Here is a 22,574-nt window from a genome sequence, read left to right as displayed (position 1 = left end):
TATACAATTTAATAAAAATATTTTAACGTAAAATGAGAAATTAAGAAGTTAAGATATTTTACAGCAACCTAGTACCTTTTATGAAATTATTAAGACTTACACTGATACTTTATTAAATTTCTCCCTCACCATACATTTCGATTAATAAAAAAAAAACAGTTTGCATTTGAAAATAACATGTTCCAGCAACACTTTAGTCAACACTAAATTCATTTATGTGTATCTAAACACAGCGTGATTACGTGTTTGTACGACAACAATATATCAGTTAGAAAATACCCGCTTCGTGAGGTAAAGAAAGATGTACGAGGTTTTGTAAGTATTTTGAATAAACACTATTTTTACGTTAACTAGTTTAGTTAGCGTCTTTATAAATTAGTTACATAACCAGGTGGTACTTTTTCGTCTTATGTCGTTGAAGAAGCGAGAGAGTTGCGCCTAGACCGCGCCCAATGGAAATCCGTGGACACTACCTACCTTTCTAGGTGATGGCGTTGTGTTTTTTGTGAAGAAGTCTCAATTCATATGAAATAATTAGCTGCCGACCGCGACTCCGTCCGTGTGGAATTAAAAAAAAACATGTCCTTCCAGATATATGTTCTACATCTATGCCAAATTTCATCCAGATCCGATGAGCCGTTCTGGAGATACCTTCCAACAAACATCCATCCATCCAAACATTCGCATTTATAATATTAGTAAGATTAATTAGGGCAATTTTAACTTATCTTAAAAATTAAACCATGCTAATAATTTTAGCAACTGAAAGCTTAGGTAATAAAAAAAAAATACCACATCTCTTTTTATGATTTTTATAGTTTTTAAAACGAAATAGGGCCATGTTTTATGTTTAATTGCAATAATTAGTGATGGTATTAACATCTTCTTCACTATATTCATCTAATATTGCTTCCTTCAATCAGTGATAGTAATATAAGCTTTCAGAATTTCATTAACAACGATACAGCACTAACATTATAACTTGATTCCAATTTGCATGCGTAATATTCATCTTAACGCATGTAATAGCGCCCCGGGTTGTAGATTCGATTAAACAATCACAATATATATGTTAATTTGACACTACAAAGTTTAATTTGCCTGCAGTGAATCGTCTATAATCATTTTATACCAGTGATTTTTATAGAAAGGAAAAAGTAATAGTTTGTTGAAGACACGTTTCCTACAAATCTATTGGATGGAAATTAAGTGCATGATGTCACTCCATAATAATTTTCCTTTCAACGAAGCTTTACGATTAACCTACATTTCGTTGTTCGATTTCATTTAAATGTTAAAAAAAATGGTAATGATAGAATCGGGATTCTTACCACGATAAGGCTGTTTGAGCTCCAGATATTTCGGCACAGTTGCATGCGCCATGATCACGGGTTGAACAGTATGTTAGTAAAAATTACGAAAGTTTAAAGTTATATATAAAAAAGAGTTAGTTTAGTCTGATTGTTTATTTACTTTTGGATGTTTGGAGAATTGAAAGTATGAAAGCAGAATTATGAAAACTATATCAGTTAATGAAGTCCCAATGACTTGTTCTATGATACTAAGTAATTGAGTGCTTTGAGTTTAGCCAGCTAATTAATTTTATTAAAGAAATAGTAAATTCTAAAATATTAATTTATTTCGAAACATGTCAAGATGTGCCGTACAGTGAAAGTTATTTAGCGAGTACTTCGCATTCTGTAACTCGACGACAACTGGTAGCGCCACTGTAAAGAGGGTAAGACACCTGTCCATGTGGACCTCACCACATGCAGTTATAAGCTCTCTTTTTTTCAAATTAAATTTCTACAAAACTCTCTGGTATTTTGTTGAATTTCAAAAGTGAAAAATAACGACAAAAATGTAATTAAATCAATGTCATTAAGCAAAAAGTTTTTTTTTTAAACAATTAGTTTAATTTTGACCACAAACTTTACATGTCGTCATCAGAACGTCCTGCTAAGGTTTCATCAAAATTTGTCTATTGGTTTAGTAACAAAATATGGATACGTTAATTTATATCGATTATTTTATTATTAAAGTCTTAGAATAAAGTTCTAATCTTTTTTGGGATTTGTCAACATTTACGTAATACAACTTTCTACTGTTTTATCGTCTTTATTTAGTGTTTAGTCTCGTATTAGATGTAACCTGAGGAATACCTCATTTGGCATAGTAATAAAAAATATGTCGCAGCGATAAACATCGCGTGCATCAATGGTTATAATAATATTAAACGAGACGTCACATTTGTGTCGACGATAACGACTGCCTTTAGTGTTTCCGCTACGCCCTTGCTGAAATAAACTTGTTACTCCATAAACACTTTAACCATGCCACGCACATGACGCAGTCTGCAACAATTTGCAGTGTGTGTAAGCATTTTTAATTATGTTTTGATATTGAATTTTAAAGACATAAATTATTCGTACTTTACAAAAGAGCTGGAATTTTTTATGTATTTTCATTTAATTCAAAACTAAATCTTATCTGCGGTTTTAATGCCAATAAGTAAACCTAAAATATCTCCAATTATACTTTCAAGGGCATGTTCCAAAAATATATATTTTTTAACATTTTCCTATAATATAAAAGCGAACATAAAAAAAATATTCTTCGATATAGTAATTAAGACAATGGATCATAAAATCATTCGATACAAGATGTGAAAATTCCAAGTTTTAATACCATACTTAGATATTATTTTAAAATATTCGTAGATGTTCAAACGTTTTGTCAAAAAGAAGCGTAACAAGAATTTTTGAAATATCGACAGCGAACGAGCGATGAATATACACTCGGCATGTGTGTACACCTTTTGCTTCAACTTGTGAGAAACTTTTATATAACAGTATCATTTCATCTGAAATCGAACTCTGTAAATGCTTGAAGATTCTTTCGTGAATAAAACAAAATATCGAAAATCCATTATACAATATATACGATTAATACATAGCTACGTAAATTAGCAGTGAACGTTGCCCTTTGATAGCTAAATCATTAAATAAGAACAAAGGAAACCTTTTATGCACTGGTAAAACATTTTCATGGCAGAGAAACACAACCAACAAGTGGTAATTAAAATGTATTAAACGTAATTAATTTCAAAAACGTATTCAGTCGAAAACTGAGATTTTTTTAATTTATCTGTAGTAATTCATCTGCTCTACATGAATTACTTACCTATAAAAAGTGATTTTTTTTCTATTAATTTCATAAAAAACTGAAATATAAAACTCACCCATGTCGTCTATGAGAGGTGCCATTCTCAGCGTAACTCCGACTAGCAGCAGACAGAGAAAGAGCAATAGACAGGCCGTCACCATGATTGTGTATCGCGCCCTCCGCGGCAGCTCGTCTGGGTCCAGTACCTAATATATGAATATGAAAACTAAAATCGTTGCATAAATAGAGCTTATAACAGCCAGTTTTTAAAAGCTAATCCCTTTCCTTCCTCCAGTACTTTTACTTAATCCTCAGTTTCTTCTCTATAATGAGTTAGTTGGTAGATGTGTAATAATCCTCTTAATATTGTAAAAGTGTAAAAGAAAAAAAAGTAAAGCACAGAGCCATCTACATTTTATTTTATGATGTTACCCAAATAAAGTAAGCGCCATGTGTCGAGATGTGGAATTAAAGCTTCTTGTTAATTTGATTCAGGCGCCATCTAGTTTGCCGTGGACACAACTCGACACGACGTTTTCTTGAAAGAGGAAAGCTAGGAAAACGTTGTCTTTCAGCAAACATATTTTTGTATGTGCATTTCTTTTACGACGATTTAACGAGTCGTGAATATCATGACCACATTTACGTACTACTTTTTAGAGCACGTTTTTTACGTCGAAAGTTGTCTAATTTAATTTTGCAGACATATTGTCCGTGTAACGTACGTGTATAACTTTCGCCTGTTCATCAATAGCGGATACGAGCAGCGTGCGATGCTTCTTAGGCTTGTGTGAGTGCGTGTGTGCGTGCGGACTGCGCCTGCGGCGCCGACGACGTCGCTCCGTCTGCAACCGGCCGGGACTGTTTGCGTTTCTGTTGAATAACAAATAATGGACACAATTATTTTGTTAAAGACTCAGAGTCATTCAATTGTGACATAAAGAGTTGTTCGCAGATTTGTCGTTCTAAATCTCGACTAGTGGGCTCATTTAGTGATCACTTGACCCTTCTGGGTGCGGCAGATAGTCTTTCGAAATCCCCTTTTAAATATGAATTACTAGTTGTTTATTTCTTTAATCATACACTCCCTGTCCACATTATGATATTTATCGAAGAGCCTCAAATTTGCAATAATTTTAGCATGAATTGCAATACAGCTGCCTAACTAATGAGGTGTGTTTGTTTGACCTCTCTTTGGTCTAGCTCGTAGAGGACTATAGATTCAACGTCACTTACTTGTGGTGCATTTGCAATTTAAGCTTCTTGCGCTTGTGCCTCGCAATTTCATGTTCACACCAGTGCGACGGTAGCGCCTGCCCGGGGCTCTCCACCATACATGCCTCTTCTGAAATTATAAAAAAGACCATTTTTAAAATAATTCATAAGGGCTACCAGTTAAAATATCGTATTAACATTAATGTTACGTGTATGTATATTTTATTAATGAAACTTCCCTTCATTTTACTGAGATATAAAATTTGTAACGTCAGTACTCACAGAGATAATGTGATATATTTGATTAATAACATGAGTATTGTAAATCTTGAATCAGAGTATTGTCTCGTAATGGGCAACAAAAATCATCAGCTTTGTGCTTAACAGATACTATATATACTATACTGACCGTCTGGCAAATGGTCCCGCAGTAGCAGCAGTAAGGGATGCGTGTGCGCGCGGCGGCGGGCGTGCTCGGCGTGCAGTGCGCGCGCCTTGCGCTCCACCAGCGCTACCAGCACCGCCTCCAGCCGCGCTGCACCCGACTCCTCCGTACACACGGCCTTGTCGACCGTCTGCACAAAAACACACATCATAACTATTTTGTATTTTATTTTACTTCTAGTGGCCGGCCAAGTTCATTTTTTGTAAGCACTAATTCGACCTGAAAAAAATCTAAGGGTTGTTATAATTTTTAGCAGATAAAACTTCTAATAGACGTATAATATCGTATAGTTATATTAACTGCATTCATTTTGCTATAATAGACGATTAGTTGTTTTCATGGCCATTCGTATACTAAGGCTCCGGTACAGTGATCAAATTAGTTTAGTTATTATCTGCTTAATTAATAGTAAAAAAAATGTAAAAGTGTTCATTAAATACCAGGTGTATCATGAAGTACGAACAATCCATACAGATTGACTGCCAATACGGAAATTAACCCGCGCGTATCGCCTCGGAAAGTAGGTCTTTCCGCTGCGATGTAAGTGAGCTTCTCTCTGATCCAAGTAACGAATTATTACCAAGGATCGACTATTCGGATAGAAAATATAATAACTTCAAAAACAAATCATTTCTTTCACAATTTTTCTAAGCTTGTGTTCTTTTTATTGGTGAAAGCCTGGAAATACTACTAAATCTTCATCTGTTAGTTTTCATATGCTTATTTCTGATGAATATTTATAAATGAGCGCAAATAAATTTGCATTTTAAAGCGAAATCGATCCAGCCAATCAAAAACGTGTAATTACGTATGTGCTATGCATGGATAGTTAAATTTAATGAGATTCAGATTTTCCGAAACCAAAGCCAATAACAGAAATGATCACTGGCGCATTTCATTTTGAAGCACAAACAATAATAAATCTTAGAAATTTATGTCGCTGTTAAAATGAATCTACGACTCTTTTAATAATACTGAATGATAAAATGCCTCAGAGAAGCCTCTTGTATATCTCCTGCCGACAGAGATACTTATTACGCTTTGGAATAAATAACCGAGAACACGATAAAAAGCAATACATTTCAGCAAATCTAATCTGAATATTGCGTAAAAGAAGACATTAAAATTCAATGGTACGAAATGAACATTTATATTGTACAAAGTCGTTTAAAAAATAAGTTGAAATTTTGCTGCTTCAGATAGAACGTTATTCTAATAATTTTTACAATTTAATACTATCACATGTAAACAAACCAATTAAACTTTAAGCGTGTGCTAAGATATTCTCCACGAATTTAAACCTAAGACCTTGTGATATTTATTCCGTCCCCTTAACCATTAGGCTATTGGCGCTTTAGATTATTCTGTTGCTCAGGTTTCTATAGCATCTTGTATTAATGGATGCTTATTTATTACTTAGCACAGACTTACATCGGTCGACTGCTGCCGCATAGTGAGAGGGCGGCCGGCCCATGTGGTCGATCATCGCCTCGCGCCAACCGCTACCGTGACACCCAGCCCATCTGCGGACACAAATATTTATTAGAGTTACTCTGAATAAAACTTTTTATGTGTAGAAGACGGCAAACTGCGTAAGCACATTCTGTCGTTGATTATGCATATTTACCACGACCTTAAAGAAAATTACCTGTCGATTGAATTGCGAACTTCTACCCATGTCGTTCGTTAGTTGTTAGGTATCTATTATCAACAAATATGAAAAATCGTTGACCATTTTATATTCAGAATATCTCTTCGTTGATTTAAGTTACATGTAAATGAAGAGTAGTCCGTGCAATCATTTTATGTAATGGTTACGTCCGTGTTTCACTTTGTGACGCGGAATGTAATCACTGAAAAGTGACTGAAATCACTAACGTTACATTAACATACAAAACGGCGTCATCATGTTTTGTGATTACTAATGTAGAAATAAATAATTATATTAAAACTGACTTTATTCTAGTTTTAAGTATGTTCTTCTGAACGATAACGGTTTCGCACCGATAATAGAGTTCTGCTAACATTTTCTCTATGGCAATGTCGTATAGGTCTATTGCGACCTAAAGAACTATTTACATAGTTCAGAGTGAAAATAGTCAGGTACGTTAAGTTTATTTTCATTCCTTCCTTTATTACTTCTTACGTACCTTTAATTGTATTACCAGCAGTGAATCGTAAAATTGTATTTCTCACTCGAATTGATACTCTTTATTTCGTTTAATGATGGTCCTAAGGTATATAGTGTTGCTAAGTATACCTTTCGTTTTATTTTCGAGTAAAATCAATTCAAATTTTATTGCAAACGCATATACATATGTTGTACGCGTTAAAATAAAAAAGATAAATCTATTTTTTTACCCGCATGTCCGTCACAAGTGCATTGAATCGCAAATAAAGGTATTTTTAGAACCGGTAGCGTACTACGACGGATTTTTTTTTTTGATAAGGAACAAGACAGACATAATTTCAATGACTATTTTTATCTTTATATAAGTTCATACCTTTGTTAGGTAAGATGTAATTAAATACTATTCCAAAACACACAGAAAAAAAATACGGCGATCGAAAATGTTTGATGACGATCACAAAATCTAATGGACGTGACAATTGTGTAGAGTCCCACATAAGACACAGTCATCAAGGAAATAGGTGTTATATACTCTTTTGTCCGGCGCTACAAGATAATGCCCCGATCATTCTACGGATTATCTTAACCATTTCCTCAAATGTATATATGATTCCCTATATATATCTATATCTATCTCAGATAACACGCTTCATTTTATGGCATGGCATTACTTCTATGGTATTAACTCACTAACACTTTAAAACTGCCATTAAACATATCGATGCACAAGAATTTTAATTCAAATCGACACATAAAATATACACTCAGATAACAACGATAGTTTATAATAAAGTGGAGCACTGACTATATCAAGCTATATTTTCAAATATACGTGACATTCGAAAACGAGAACGCGAACAGTTATAAATACATATAGTTCATATGTAACAAACGGCTCAATAGTTCTACAAAGCCGTATTCTATAATGAATCTCTGAAACGACCTAAATAAACAAGAGCACTTGTACAAATGACAAAACGATAAACAAAACTTTAAATATTTTTAATAGCAAGCTTGATAACTTCTATGTTTCAATAACTTTCGTAATTACTACTTTCGCAAAACACTATGGCAGAAATGTCACTGTAGATAAGTTATTGAATGATATAATTGATAAAAAGACAAGATCCGGACATTATTAGCAAGTATCAAAGCAACTGACACCGAGGCCAGACTTATTTCATAATAACATCAATTTTCAGCAGGTATCCTAGCTTTAAAACTAATAACCCTGCACAAAACAATTCAAGCTAAAGTACAAATAAATAAAATTCTATGGAAAGTAAATACGTCGTAGCAAATAATTGAGTCATTGTGTTCGAACATAAAACTACACGAATCGCAACGGCGTTTTACCGGCACTTTACATTGGTTTTCTATGTAAGCCAGTCTCATTCCTGCTGTAGCGCCCCAATTACGTTTTGTTACGCCTCTGTATTCGTTGTCACTTTAATTTGAAATAATATTATCAAGAAATAATAGAGATTCTTATTTTATTCTTAGTTATTTTGAAAGTCACATTACACACCATGATATTATGTTACATTTTAAAACCTGAAAGAAATTTCCTAAATCATAGAACCAAACGAAAATAGTTCTATTCTTTACTGTTTTTTTAATCACTTAGGTATTTTTTTTGTATTTTTTATTACTCTGGTTCTTAATTAAATTGAAAATGTAATAGAAACGTTAGACAACAGTTACAAAATTAAACCTCACAAACTGTGTCTTTTTAGGTCAAATGTAGCTATAGTGGAGTTTTGTAGAACTGTCGGCTTTGTAGCTCCGAGTTCATAACAAGAACATTCTATACAATTAAAAATACATTTACCGTTAACGCAATTCTAAAGCAAGTACCCACATTACTACAAGCTATTCATATCTTTAACTAGCTGTCGCTCGCGACTCTGTTCGGACGGGGTTAATAAGCCTATGAGTTCTTCCAGACTATGTTATACATCTGTGCCAAATTATATCAAGATCCGTTACACCGTTCCGGAGTTAGCTTCAAACATCCATCCATCGATTTAAACATTTGCTTTTATAATATTAATAAGATAAGATTAAAATAGAAAAGAAAATACAATATTCATTTGTCTCATTCTTCTGCCATCTTCCATGGATTAAAAAAAATACAGTTTTATTTAATTTTACATCATTTGCATAAGTGTAGAAATATTAACAGACATTTTAATTTATAATATACAAACGTAATGAAAGATAAAAACAGACAAATTAAAAATATGGATTAATATGATACCGATGCATGTTTATTTAAGCCAATGGATTTCAGAGCATTGATATGATTGGATTCAGTCCGTATATGCTCCCTTTGCCCTCATTGTGTTGCCGGCTTATTGTAAGCTGTGTACGTATCCGATAATCGGATTACATGCGATTGTTAATTGTTTTAATTAAATTTTAGAACTAAAATTTATGATTTCTAACTATCTCCACTGCTCTACATATCTTCTTGGATTGGATATTTTTATTTACATTTTAAATCCTCTTCCTTAGCGTCATTGGAACCATTTTTCGAACTTCTACGATGTTCTACATAAAGTGTAGCACAATACTACGAAGACTCTACGAAAAACGTAGCTCATATACTACGGAGCTTCAACGTGTCGTAGACTATTACGCGTCTCTACGGCCCGTTTCGTGCTTATTTTGGTTTCGTTGCCGTCGTGAACCTACAAATGATATAATATATTAAACCTTTATAAATTCCACATAAGGGTTTGTATTGAGTAGTAATCTGATGTCGTTCTAAAGTACAAAAGCGGTCACTGAAATAAAGTCGTTAAAATAATAATTAAAAGATAAGAAATTGAACATAACAATGAAAAAGGAAGCGAAGGGAACTAAAAACTTAATGACAAATGATTGGTACGACACTCATATTTTTTAATGTATTTCCTTTCCTGTATTTCCTATACAGTAACGTAATTAATATATTTTTAGATTAGAATTGATATTGTTCAAAAATGTCAAGAAAAATACCCGTTGCATGTGTGTTTGATTGCATACGAAAATTTCACATATAAACTACTACTATTTTGTTTAAAATAATATTGTTATAAATAATTTTGTAAAAATACAAATTACAAAACTGGTCATCTTTCCTACCAAATTTTCTGTTTTATTTTCCTCCACAAGGGTTTCTTGTCATTTCAATTCCTTTATATTGGTATATCGAAACAAAAGAATGATGTATAGTAGCGCCGTGAATTCGTATAATTTTATTAGACAACGGTCTCGTCTAGACATCTGATGTGTATCTTTTAACATGCGTACTTTGTGCTTTAATATTATGTAAAAGAAAATTCGTTGTATTGAAAACGCTACAAAAGTATACAAATTAGTATATTAGGATAAATATATACGTACAAATTAGTATAATAGAATAAAAGTATATAAGAATATACTGATATTTAGATTAGTATCTTTAAGATTTGTTTTCATCTTACAAAGATTGTTGAACTAACTTTTAACAATAACTTATCAAAACAAGTTGCTAACAATTGCATAACTTTCTTATCCATAAGTATTAAAGTATATTGTTAGAGTATTTTTATCTTAAGACATATTTCAGGGTTCGTCTTATGTTTTACAGATAAAACATATCATTTACTGCCACACTCAGAACCGTTACCGCGCTTAGTGTAGATTTGAAACGTGAAATGTTAAATAACCTTTGAATTAATCTAAGTACGACAGTAACGCTGTTAAAACTAAACAGACAGAAGTGTGTACATGTTTCTTTTTTATTCTTAGTAACAATGTTAAAGTATAAAGTCTCACACTATAATTATTTTCTATTTCTCGTATAATAATGTGTTCTCGTCTTTATATAAATAAAGTATCAATACCCAAAGCGTATTCGTGTTGAGTTTCAATTAAAATCCCATTTACCGCTTCGATCGTCTGAAAACATACGAAATAAATTAAAAACAAATACATACTCGGTTTTGTGTATTATCTGATTTTATATTATCGTCGAATGCCCAAGTGACGAAAATTACATTTGTTATATCAATAAAAAAATACCCATTTAATCTGCGGTTTGTAATGTGTAGTTACATTAAAATGAGTTTTATTCAAACTTTGGAATATCGGTTGTTTTAAATTAGCATTTAAAGTTACCATCTATTATAACATACATTACGTGTATTTATTTATACCAATACATTAACCTTTTGTGATAAAATACAAATTAAAGCAGCAACTATTACTTCATCGCTTATAATAAGTTCTATCCTAATCCATATTTGATGGATGTTTGCGACTTGATTGATTGTAGGCAATAACAAAGAGAGAGGCTATATCATAACATTGCTTGGCTCGAAGAAAGGCAAAGACAAAAGGTTGCTTCATTACTCACGTCACTTGAAATTGTAACATAGCTACAAGGACACATTGATTAATTATTAAAATACATTTTTCCTTTTAAATATATAACAAAAGAAGTCAATATTCCCAACTTCGTTATTGTAGATGTATAAAAATTAAATTATAAATACTTATATAGTGTTGTACAAAATATGTATCTGACAACGTAAAACTAACAAACAACGTTCAGTTACGTGTATTAAAGCATTAGATCAGATTAAACGGGCAACTTTGTGACATGGAAAAGTTTTATTTAATTACCAGGACAACATAAGCTGACCGGGATATCGTCGGGCCGTGCTTACATTGTTCTCGCTTCTACTAACAAAATTTTATAACAAATTACGTGTTTTTCTTTTGATTTAACTTACTACTTTGTAAAAAGGTTACTTTACTTAATAATTATGGTCAATATTTAAGTAGATGTAACCTTTAAAATGCGAACTATAGAAGGAAAAATTGAGTGAAAAAATAATAAGACAAACTGAAATAAAAAACAAAACCGCTACGCCTCGTAGCTACATTCTCATTTAATATTACAGCTAGAACTGCTGCAAGCTGCAATGTAATGACGCCCGGCGAGTCATGTTTAACCGACAGTTGCATTTACGCCCGTAACACACGACGCAACAAAGCGAAACAAGAGCGAACCCGAATTTGATATACACCTTGCTTGGATTTTATTCCCTTCACCGAACCATTTGCTAGCTACAAGGAACAAAACCAAATATAAGGAGATAAAACCTCATTACCATGTCTTCGCGTTATGTTTCGCTTTTGCAGCAATGTGCTATAGGCCTTGGAATATTATTTGACTTTGCAGGGTGAGAACCCTGCAAAGTGATCGATAGGGTATCATCAGTTACTACATGAGTTGACATAGTAATTTTTGTTGAACTTAATACGAAAAAAGCGAGCTACGAGGTTATGTATCAGTGTAGTTTCTTTTGCCGAAACCGAATCTTAAAATTGAGGTTAATTCAGTTTTAATTTTTGTTCACAGTGATGACAGTATGGTTTATACAGAGATTTTGGTCTCATAAAACTAAGATTAGTGTTTTAAACTAACTGTTGATTATATCTGTAAAGTTGGCAATTAAAAGATAATGATCACATAAGCAAAAAAGTAATGATATTGAATGTGAATGGCTACAAAAGTAGAGAAAGACCAAAGAAAGTATGGTTGGATTGTTTGAAATAAGGTATGCGTAAGAAGGTGGTGCATCCAGATATGACAGCTGATAGACATGTATGGAGGAGTATTGCTTAATAAAATTTTAAATATACTAACGAAATATGTAACCGCAATACAAGTCTTATAACATTGTATGATATTGTTTCATATGAATACTTCGAAGTGGAATATAAAATGCAATAGCAAAATGTTTGTAGCAAAATCTCATTAACGTTACAGTTAAAATTGTTTCGATTGAAATAGCACTCCGTAAGAGTCCGGAAATCAGATATTATTCAGAGTTCTAATCTCAGCTCCCTAATTGAGAGTTTCAAACGACAAAGTTCTTCAATTTACCATTTCCACGCCTCTAATCGAGCGATTATAATAGATTCTGCTAATGGAATGTTAAACGGAAATTACTTTATTCGTTTTATTTTTATGTTTCATTTAGAAATAAGCATTCGTAATTAATTCCATTAAGATAAAGCAATTTGAATATTTTCTGCTTAACCTAAACCATTCTATTTGCGAAAGAAATTCACTCATTCATTACAACATAGTACATCGCCATTGATAGATAAAATGTTTTATATTTTATTTGTCTACATTTCTACAGTAACATGTATGTTGTGTAAAATAAGGGCTTAGCACAAATCACACACTATCAGTGATGGAAAACAACGTCTCTCATTTCTAATAATAACAATAAAACTTTATTGCAGACACATGGTTCATACAAAATCAACTTAGAAATTAAAAAGATAAATAAAATTACAACATATGTAGACGTATCCTCTTGGCTAATACGGGACAGTCCAAGCCCACTCTATCAACAATGAGTTGCAGGTAGCTGTTGGCGCTGCACCGCACCCGCCGCATCAGGGATGCGGCTCTCTTTCTTATTACTGCGGCAAAGCCGTCAACACCGGCATCTGCAAACATCCCAGATGCGCTACAGAAGCGTGGCAGCCCCAACAGGGCCCTGAACCCGTTGTTGTATTGGACCCGCAAGGCATTGTAAGCCCTTTGCGTACGTGCCCTATTTCTCTTCAATAAAAATAATTTAGATATACAAAGCTGATAAAGGTGATTTCAAGTTAATAATGAACATTTGACTACCTATCAATTACTTTTACGACCAAATAGAAAGCAGCGCCCGTAAACTCACAAGCTGACTCGCCCATAAAAGGATCGTAACACGAAATTACTTTTAAAATGATGTGAACTCAAATCGACCCTTTCAGCAGCCCTATTATCTTTACGAATTGATGTGTAATATTGTTATTTGATTCAATTAAAATTAAGCTTTAGAATATTGTTATTATAAAATAATTATTAAGAGGTACTTTTGCTATAACCCCGGTCTGGGACGGGTCATCAATATTTTTTTCGTCGCGGCGTAATGACGATCCAGTCCTTACACCTTTCGTAGGTCATCGTCATATTACTTTAATGTAGGACCTTTGATCAAAAAACTTATAAAAATTCTTTAAATGTAATTCGCGTGTGTATGTAGATTTTTGCTCTAACAATAACAAATGTAATGACCTCTATTTCAAAACGGTCGTTGAATATATTTTTATGTTATAACTCGGATAATTTTCCTCTCAGCGCAAATACATTATTTCGCTTCTGAGATATTCTGCAGATGTAATTACCAACACGGGAACACTACTTCCTTGTTATTTAAAACTTTTGTCGCAAAAATAACTACTGAAATTATACAGTAAGGAAGAATTGACTGTATATAAATAATTTTTGTTACTCATATTAAAAGATAATAAATATTGTAACAGTTGTGTGTGAAGAGGTTTCACCAGAATTTATTTTGACCAAATAACAAGAAATAAATTAAGTAACCATGAATAATTTTTTTTAAGTAAACCACAAAATATATTCCATATTTTTATAGTTGAATTTGTCACGTATTTAAAAATGTAAAAGGTTGTTCTTTTTATTCTTCTTAACAATGAAACTTTGAGGAAATTCAGAAGAAAAAATGTTTCTCTTTGTACTCAGATAATTCTTAGACATCGTAAATAGCGGCGGCACAAGTAAACAAACGAATAATTTTTATTGGTTTGTTTACTTGTGCTATGTTTACTTCTTGACAACCTCGTACCCTCAAGACGATTATATTGTGAATTTATTACTATACTACAAGTCTTGTTTTGATTCTTAATATAAAAGTATCTTAGAACTCTACTGAAGATTTTTTTTATTAAAACATTGTTTAAAATTAAAAAATTCAATTTTATTCATTTTTTTTGTCTGATTGTAATAAGTTAAAAAAAAAGCTTCTTTGACACTACACTAGCTTACTAGTCTCACTTTTTTTGATAGTCAACAAATTCTTTTTATCTCTACGAAGCCTTTCATTTGTAAACTGACAACGGCCAGAGAGTTCGTTCGGATAACGGAAACAGCGCTGCTTTATCTCTTAAAAACAAAACACATGTGGCGCTTCGGTAAAACCGACTTATACCACAAAATAATATTCTAACAGACATTTTCTTTGTTGAGCCAGAATATATTTTGTTTTCCATATGAAGAAGAAGGCTTGAGTATGTGAATAATGTTTATATTTGATTCAATGACAACTATTTCCATTCAAATATGTTATTCATTCACACATCAGGGTATTAATTCATGAAAGAACTTATAGACCCGCTAACATGTGCCTCGAAACAAATAAAAAATACAAATACGACCATGACATAGTTGTTATAAGAAGGAAAGTAAATTTTTATCTACAGAAAAACATTAAATACAACCGGAGGCCTATTTTAGTCATCTTTACCTTCCCACGTTTTTTTAAAGAAAAGGATGGGACGGGGCAGTGGTCTAATGACGGAGTACGGTACGCATAGGAAATGGAAATATTCTCTTTCAGTACGTCCTCTCCTCCGTCGATTAGATAGACAACGCATCTGGAACTGCTGATGTCTATGGGCAGAAATCGTTTCATTTTTAAGCGAATCAGATGCTTTGCCACTTGCTTTTTTGCCACCCTATAATATAAAAAAAAAACTTGAAAAGGCCGCGCTATTTTTACATGATTGAGAAAGGAAACACAAGATAAGAAGAGAAACATTGGTTACCTAAAATTTTACACATTTTTTGTGGGAAACAAAATAAAACACAGCAGTCACTAAGTGAAAATGATGAACTAAAATAGATTCCGTATAAAATGAACTAGTACATTTTAAAAGACAAAGACATCATTAGCATTGACTGCATTAAGTTAATGTGAAATCAATACCTAACCAGAAACGGTCAACCCTCTTAAAACCGATCGCGCAATACTTGATTATTGATTCTTTGACTACAACCATACAGACGTCACAGCGCCACGCTCGATTTAATACCCCATCAAATGTAAAGCGTGGCGTTGTAATACTACAAAGAGATTTAAATATAATACTAGTTACAGAGCGCACATTATCATGACTTTCCTTTAAATATTTTAAGCATAATTATATAACAACATACAAGTGTCAAACTAGACAACCAAAACTCTACTAGTAGTAGAGTTCTTTGAACGGTTTATTTCGTACGTTTGTTATACTTAAATTTTATATGAAACTAGCTTTTACCCGCGACTCCGTCCGCGCGGAATAAAAAATAGAAAACGGGGTAAAAATTATCCTATGTCCGTTTCCTGGTTCTAAGCTACCTGCCCACCAATTTTCAGTCAAATCGATTCAGCCGTTCTTGAGTTATAAATGGTGTAACTAACACAACTTTCTTTTATATATATAGATATAGATTATCAGACTTTAAACAGTGTATCGAGGTGTATATTTATGTATATTGAAAGTAAAAACGCGTTCGTTTCTTTAGACGAGTTTTACGATTTGAATTAATAATTAATGAAATTACTTAATACGCGTACGATTTTAATTAATTTTTACAGTCTGCCAATCAAGTGCTATTGACGGCGAATGGAAAAATGAAGTGAATGAGTTCCATTAAAAGATCTGTAGTTAGAATAAAACCACATTTAGTATGACAAAGAAGTCATTAAGTATTATCATAAGTATGCGCATTTCGCAATATTAGATATTCGTTTTGATTTTTCATTTGAAAAATTACAAATGGAAAATAGATCTTGAGATCATCTTGACTCGATGATTTATTTATGTTCTTAAATCTGTATTTTCTAATTTTTACCGTCTAAGTATCACAATGTTTCGAAATTCAATTGAAAGCTCGTTAATAAGTTAATGCTCGCCCGAAATCAACTTCGTTTCTAAAGTTTGTTTTATGATTTGACCGTAATTAGGCTTCCATGTCTACAGTTTTGCATCGTTATATTCTTTGCTGTTAATTAATTGCAACACTATAATATTGTAAGATATTTGATGCAAAAGTATTTTAAAAGAAATAAATTAACAGCGAAATAGTGAATTTAACTCTACTTCTAAATAATCCTCGCAATAGGATAAACTCAAACCGAACGTAAATAAACAAAAATGTCAGACGTTCCGCAATGACAGATGGAAAGAGACTGTCTCGAGCAGCAGCGCACGCTTCCTTATAAAACCTTTTGTGAGACTACCCTCAACAGTCCTAACACGGCCTCTCCTGACTGGAGGACGTCCTCGTCCTCCTGTACTTCTTTGCAACTTTGCGAACCATAGGCACGACGTTTGCATAGTTCGTTTACAACAACATAGTGAACCATAGGCACGACGTTTGCATAGTTCGTTTACAACAACATAGTGAACCATAGGCACGACGTTTGCATAGTTCGTTTACAACAACATAGTGAACCATAGGCACGACGTTTGCATAGTTCGTTTACAACATAGTGAACCATAGGCACGACGTTTGCATAGTTCGTTTACAACAACATAGTGAACCATAGGCACGATGTTTGCATAGTTCGTTTACAACAACATAGTGAACCATAGGCACGACGTTTGCATAGTTCGTTTACAACAACATAGTGAACCATAGGCACGACGTTTGCATAGTTCATCTACACAAATGACTTCAGCACATGACATAGGCACGACGTTCGCATATCATGTGTCATCTACATGTGCATAACATAGGCACGACGTTCGCTTATTACACACATGTCAGATACATAACTACTCGTATAACATAGGCACGACGTTCGCTTATTATACGCAAGTAGTATCACACAATCGTTCGTATAACATAGGCACGACGTTTGCGTGTCATACGAACATAAGATGTCTCACCGTTAAAAAAAAAAAAGCAGAGCATGTCTCGGGAGTCCACTCCCCTCACCGTGGCACCATGTAGGGCAAGCGTCCCGCAGTCCGTCCTCTACATGATATTAATGGCAACCCGCAGTTTGTCAGTCCTGAAAATACCCTAGAAGCATCTCCTGATACAGAACGTCTCACATTCCGTTCACAATCTCACTTCTGCAGTTGGGTATCCCGCAGTCTACGCAACGCAGAGCATCTCGACAATACATGGACAAAGCAAACTGAACTAATAAAGGGCATCAATGACTATTACGACATAATGACATACGTCTGACTCAGGTAATGGCTTAACACGCTCAGCGCAACCGACTAGCCTTACAAGTTTACTTTAAAATGAAAAAATCATGTTGGCATGTAACGTGTTAAATCTTGCCACGACTCGGCCTTACCTGACCCTCACTAATAAACTGATCGAGGTATTCAATTTCAGTCTTTAGTAAAGAACACATCTTTAAATTAATTGAAAAGTCTAATGTTGACTTATTTGGTATCAAAACTTGAAATATAAAAATATTGGTTCGATCTTACCGCAGTACAAATTGAATAGATCGTGTCCACAATCCTGTCTGCTGTGAAATACACAGACAGCGCGTGAGCCTCACTACTCACATATTCCCATGCAGAATACATGGCTTGGTCCACGCTACCCTTGCTTCACGAACACTGGTACGATTCTGATTTCGACTCAACTTACTGCGACTACAACGATTATCACGGTAACGATCTGACATTTTTCTCTTAGCATTTATTTTTTACGAAAATGCAAACACAAACACAGAGTGAGCAAAGTGGATAGAATCACGCGGATCCTATCCCACTTCTGATGTAAGATATTTGATGCAAAAGTATTTTAAAAGAAATAAATTAACAGCGAAATAGTGAATTTAACTCTACTTCTAAATAATCCTCGCAATAGGATAAACTCAAACCGAACGTAAATAAACAAAAATGTCAGACGTTCCGCAATGACAGATGGAAAGAGACTGTCTCGAGCAGCAGCGCACGCTTCCTTATAAAACCTTTTGTGAGACTACCCTCAACAGTCCTAACAATATATTTTATCAGAATTTTTTATTACAATTCATTTTAGCGACACTTCTATTACGATTAACACGTATTCATCAACTACTCATCCGCCCAGCCGTGCTACGTCTCTGGATCGCTGCGCTGCGGCGTTCACTCTCCACCACAATTTGCTAGCATAACGTGAAGTCATGCTCGCTTGCATAGACGGCGACGTTGACGCGGTGGCGTGTGAATATCGCAGCGATTGTCAGGCGGGACAGTGCCGAGCAAGCGAGGAGTGGAACAATGGGCGTTTACCTTATTTGTTGCTTCATCCCTATACATAACTTTGAAATTAATTATATTTTCCTATCTTAGTCCGTGGTGCTAAGCATTCCCTACAAAACGTTTAAAAATAAACCCGGAATGTCATTAAAAAATGTCAGTGTGAATTATTCGTTTAAACATTAAATAATTAATTAAAAACTTGTCGAAAATTGCTTAACACCATTTTAATCAGTACAGAAAGAAGCATGTTAAAGTGGAAACTTGACAATGAATCAAGTCAAGTTTGTGCTCTCTTTTATAAGTTGAAGACATAATTGCTTTGCTATTTAGTCTGTATCAACAACACAAGGCGGCGTTTACGGTCTCTTGTTTCATGTAATAATTAATATATGAGTCTCTCAGCCATTCTCATAATGTAACAGATGCTTATCCCTGTGCTCTCAGATGACCTCTACGTGCTTATATCTCGACTAACCATGTAGTAAGCATGATGCTCGTATTAAAATGAAATTTGATAATTTAAAAAATTATATTAGACCTAACAAGCGTTGATCGAATAAACAAATAAAAAATACAGCCAAAACAACAACGAACAAATAAAAATTTACTCTGTGATAATAATTTCACTTAATATTTAGAAATAGTTCTATAATATGCATTAATGTTAAAACTTAAATGCAAAAGTAATAAAGGCAGAAAATACGACACTCTTTAAACTTTTCGACTGCTGAACCATTAATAGTAATAGTTGAATCGCGATTAAATAATATATTACGTTACGTAAACGTTTTCGAATAATCGTATTCCAATACTAGCAGAAATTATTTGATGGTTCGTAAAGTTTTAGTACCAAAAAGTATCTTTTTCTTTAAGCATTTTTAAGTTTTGCCTTTTTTACATTTATAGATAATTTAAAAAATTTAGATAACGAATTAATTAAAAAAGTTAAGTGTTCTTATTGATTCGAAGTTATTAAGTTTATCTTAAATCGAGGGTGAAATTTAATTAAAAAAATAAATACAAAAAACAAAATTATTACATGCTTGTTATTTGTAAGATGAACTTGATATTTTGAGAAGACTATAAAACTTTGATATAGAAAGGCTATAAAAAGATGTTGCTCTACAACATCTTTGGGTAAATTGCCTCCGTGTGAAATATGACAAATGTCCAATATGAAATTTATAGTTCTGTTTGTGTTCTAGGATTAAAAGAAGAACTTATACAATCAGTACATAATAGGTTAATGAAATGGGTTCTACTCAACTCTATCGTTCCATCTTTTTATTTTAAATGTAATTTAGTCTATTTAGTTATTACACATTAAAATATCAATTAACGAATTTTTTTTTTAAAATGATGTCGTCCGTGACGTAGTTCCAAAAGCAATATTTCCCAGATGCTAGACTATAGAAATAAGACGAGAGTATGATACATAAGTTATCATTTTTCTTGGTAAATGATCGCGAAAGGAAAAGAGTAAGTAAAGTGTACTCAATAAGTCGCACTTGAGACGTCACGTTACGTGATACTGAGCTTTAACTAGCACTCGAGATGCTTGCCAAGTGATACTAACGCCCGCTTTTATCTATGGACTTACTTTTCTTACTTGTACTCGAATGCACCTAAGCGATAGTTTCCATTGCATAAATACTCTTATAAAATAAAGGTATCCTTCCTTACATACTCTGATAATCAGATCAGAATAAATATGTAAAACCTTTTATCTTCACCCCTTCCAAAAAAAAATTACCATTAAATTTAACAGTTCAAATGTGCAAATAAAATCGGTATTTTATACAGAAGTTACTTTAAATACTGAATTCACTTAGTTTTAACGCACACCAAACTAGATCATGAAGTATTTGTAACATAAGATTCGAATGAATTTATTTGACAGAGAGACGGCCATTCTTTCACCTTCAAATTAAATAACCACATAGTGTTTTATTTCTTCTCAAAATAAATCTTATTGCTAGCCAATTCCTAGTGGTATAAAAGCGGACCCTACTCCTAACCCTCATAAAAGAATAGTCCCTGTGCTATTCGTTTTATTGGAACGAAGTTCCTTATCGCGCGTTGTGAAAGGGGGCTAGACGGAAAAAATTCTTACGAAAAGTTGTCACGACACTTTTTGCTATATCACCATGGCAACGACGTGACAATATATAACGAAAATTCATAGAAATAAAATGTGCTTCTTGTGAAGACTTAAGTTTTTTATGCATAGAATAAACATTGGTTCCTTCACTAATTGATTGAAAGGAACTTCGTTCCATCCGGGTGTCTCTTGACACCTCTCAAGTTTTTTATTTACTATACACGTGTCATTTTCACCCCTAGACCAGATATTTAACTAATATCAGGGATATTCAATCAATACTAATATTATACAGAGGCGAGATTTTATTCTTTGTTTGTAGCAAATAGGCTCCTTAACTACTGAACCGATTTGAAAAATTCTTTCAAGGTTAGGAAGCTACAATATCCCCGGTTTAATTAAGCTATATTTATTATTACAGTTTTATAATTCCAAAGGTATTTATTTGATAATGATAAAAATTCCTTCCATGCTTCAGCGATATTGAAAAACTTCTCAAATTTAAAAAAGTTGATCCGATATGACACCAGAATTGTCTCATATTGATTACACATAAAAATTCCTCTAGAGATTAGAGGTGATGGTTTTTCAGGTAGACTTAGATCTAGGGATAAATACATCTCTCGGGTGTTTCACATTGGACCTATTGATTCTATGGATTAGATCGGCCCAATGGGAACAAAATTCCGTTAGACCTTCTTCTATTCTATGCATTAACATAACATTTTTTGACTACCATTGATATTCTTAACCCTACCTTTTTTCATATATCTTAATATATATATTTCTTGTGTGCGTGTGTATGTGACTGAACTCCTCCTAAACGACTGGACCAATTTTGATGAAATTTTTTGTGTGTGTTCGTGGAGATTCGAGAATGGTTTAGATTTACAGTTTTTTTTTTTTTTTTTTTTAATTCCGCGCGGACGGAGTCGCGACCGACAGCTAGTATATATATATAAAAGAAAGTCGTGTTAGTTACACTATTTATAACTCAAGATCGGTCGAACTGATTTAGCTGAAAATTCATGGGGAGGTAGCTTAGAACTAGGAGACGGACAAAGGAACTTTTTTATTTTGTGTGCATTTTTTATTCCGCGCGGACGGAGTCGCGGGTAAAAGCTAGTATTCTCTATTATTTTATTCTTAGACAGCGTCGCTAAATTACAATACCATTCTAATTTCGACTTTCTTATCATTTAAAGTAGTAAAATGTGAATAAATAAATAGAAAAGAAAGTAATTATATTATTTCAATGTAAAGTAAGAGACTAAAGCCAAATAAAATGATAAAAATTACGTGGAACGGTCGTAGCGGAGAGGTACGAGTACTAACATTTGTTGCAGGAGCTGACGCGAGTTCACTAGAGTGTGTGAGAAATGGCGCCAAGACGCGCGCCGTATCTCAAC

The 22,574-nt window shown here is 33.4% G+C and overlaps 1 protein-coding gene across 1 annotated transcript in view; it reads right to left on the bottom strand.

Annotated features, from left to right (window-relative positions):
- The window catches only part of LOC106720665, a 39,983-nt gene extending 26,516 nt beyond the window's left edge, over positions 1 to 13,467 (bottom strand). The window contains exons 1-6 of the mRNA XM_045679066.1: positions 13,301 to 13,467; positions 6,249 to 6,348; positions 4,790 to 4,955; positions 4,402 to 4,510; positions 3,891 to 4,038; positions 3,242 to 3,371 (exon numbers count right to left, since the gene is read on the bottom strand). Coding sequence (XP_045535022.1) covers positions 3,242 to 3,371; positions 3,891 to 4,038; positions 4,402 to 4,510; positions 4,790 to 4,955; positions 6,249 to 6,348; positions 13,301 to 13,467 — 820 coding nt within the window. The remainder of the gene's footprint in view (positions 1 to 3,241; positions 3,372 to 3,890; positions 4,039 to 4,401; positions 4,511 to 4,789; positions 4,956 to 6,248; positions 6,349 to 13,300) is intronic.
- Between the last annotated feature and the right edge of the window lie 9,107 nt (positions 13,468 to 22,574).

This window comes from Papilio machaon, chromosome 8 (genome assembly GCF_912999745.1).
Source record: "Papilio machaon chromosome 8, ilPapMach1.1, whole genome shotgun sequence".
NCBI classification, from domain to species: domain Eukaryota; kingdom Metazoa; phylum Arthropoda; class Insecta; order Lepidoptera; family Papilionidae; genus Papilio; species Papilio machaon.
This window is presented reverse-complemented; position numbering and strand designations above follow the sequence as displayed.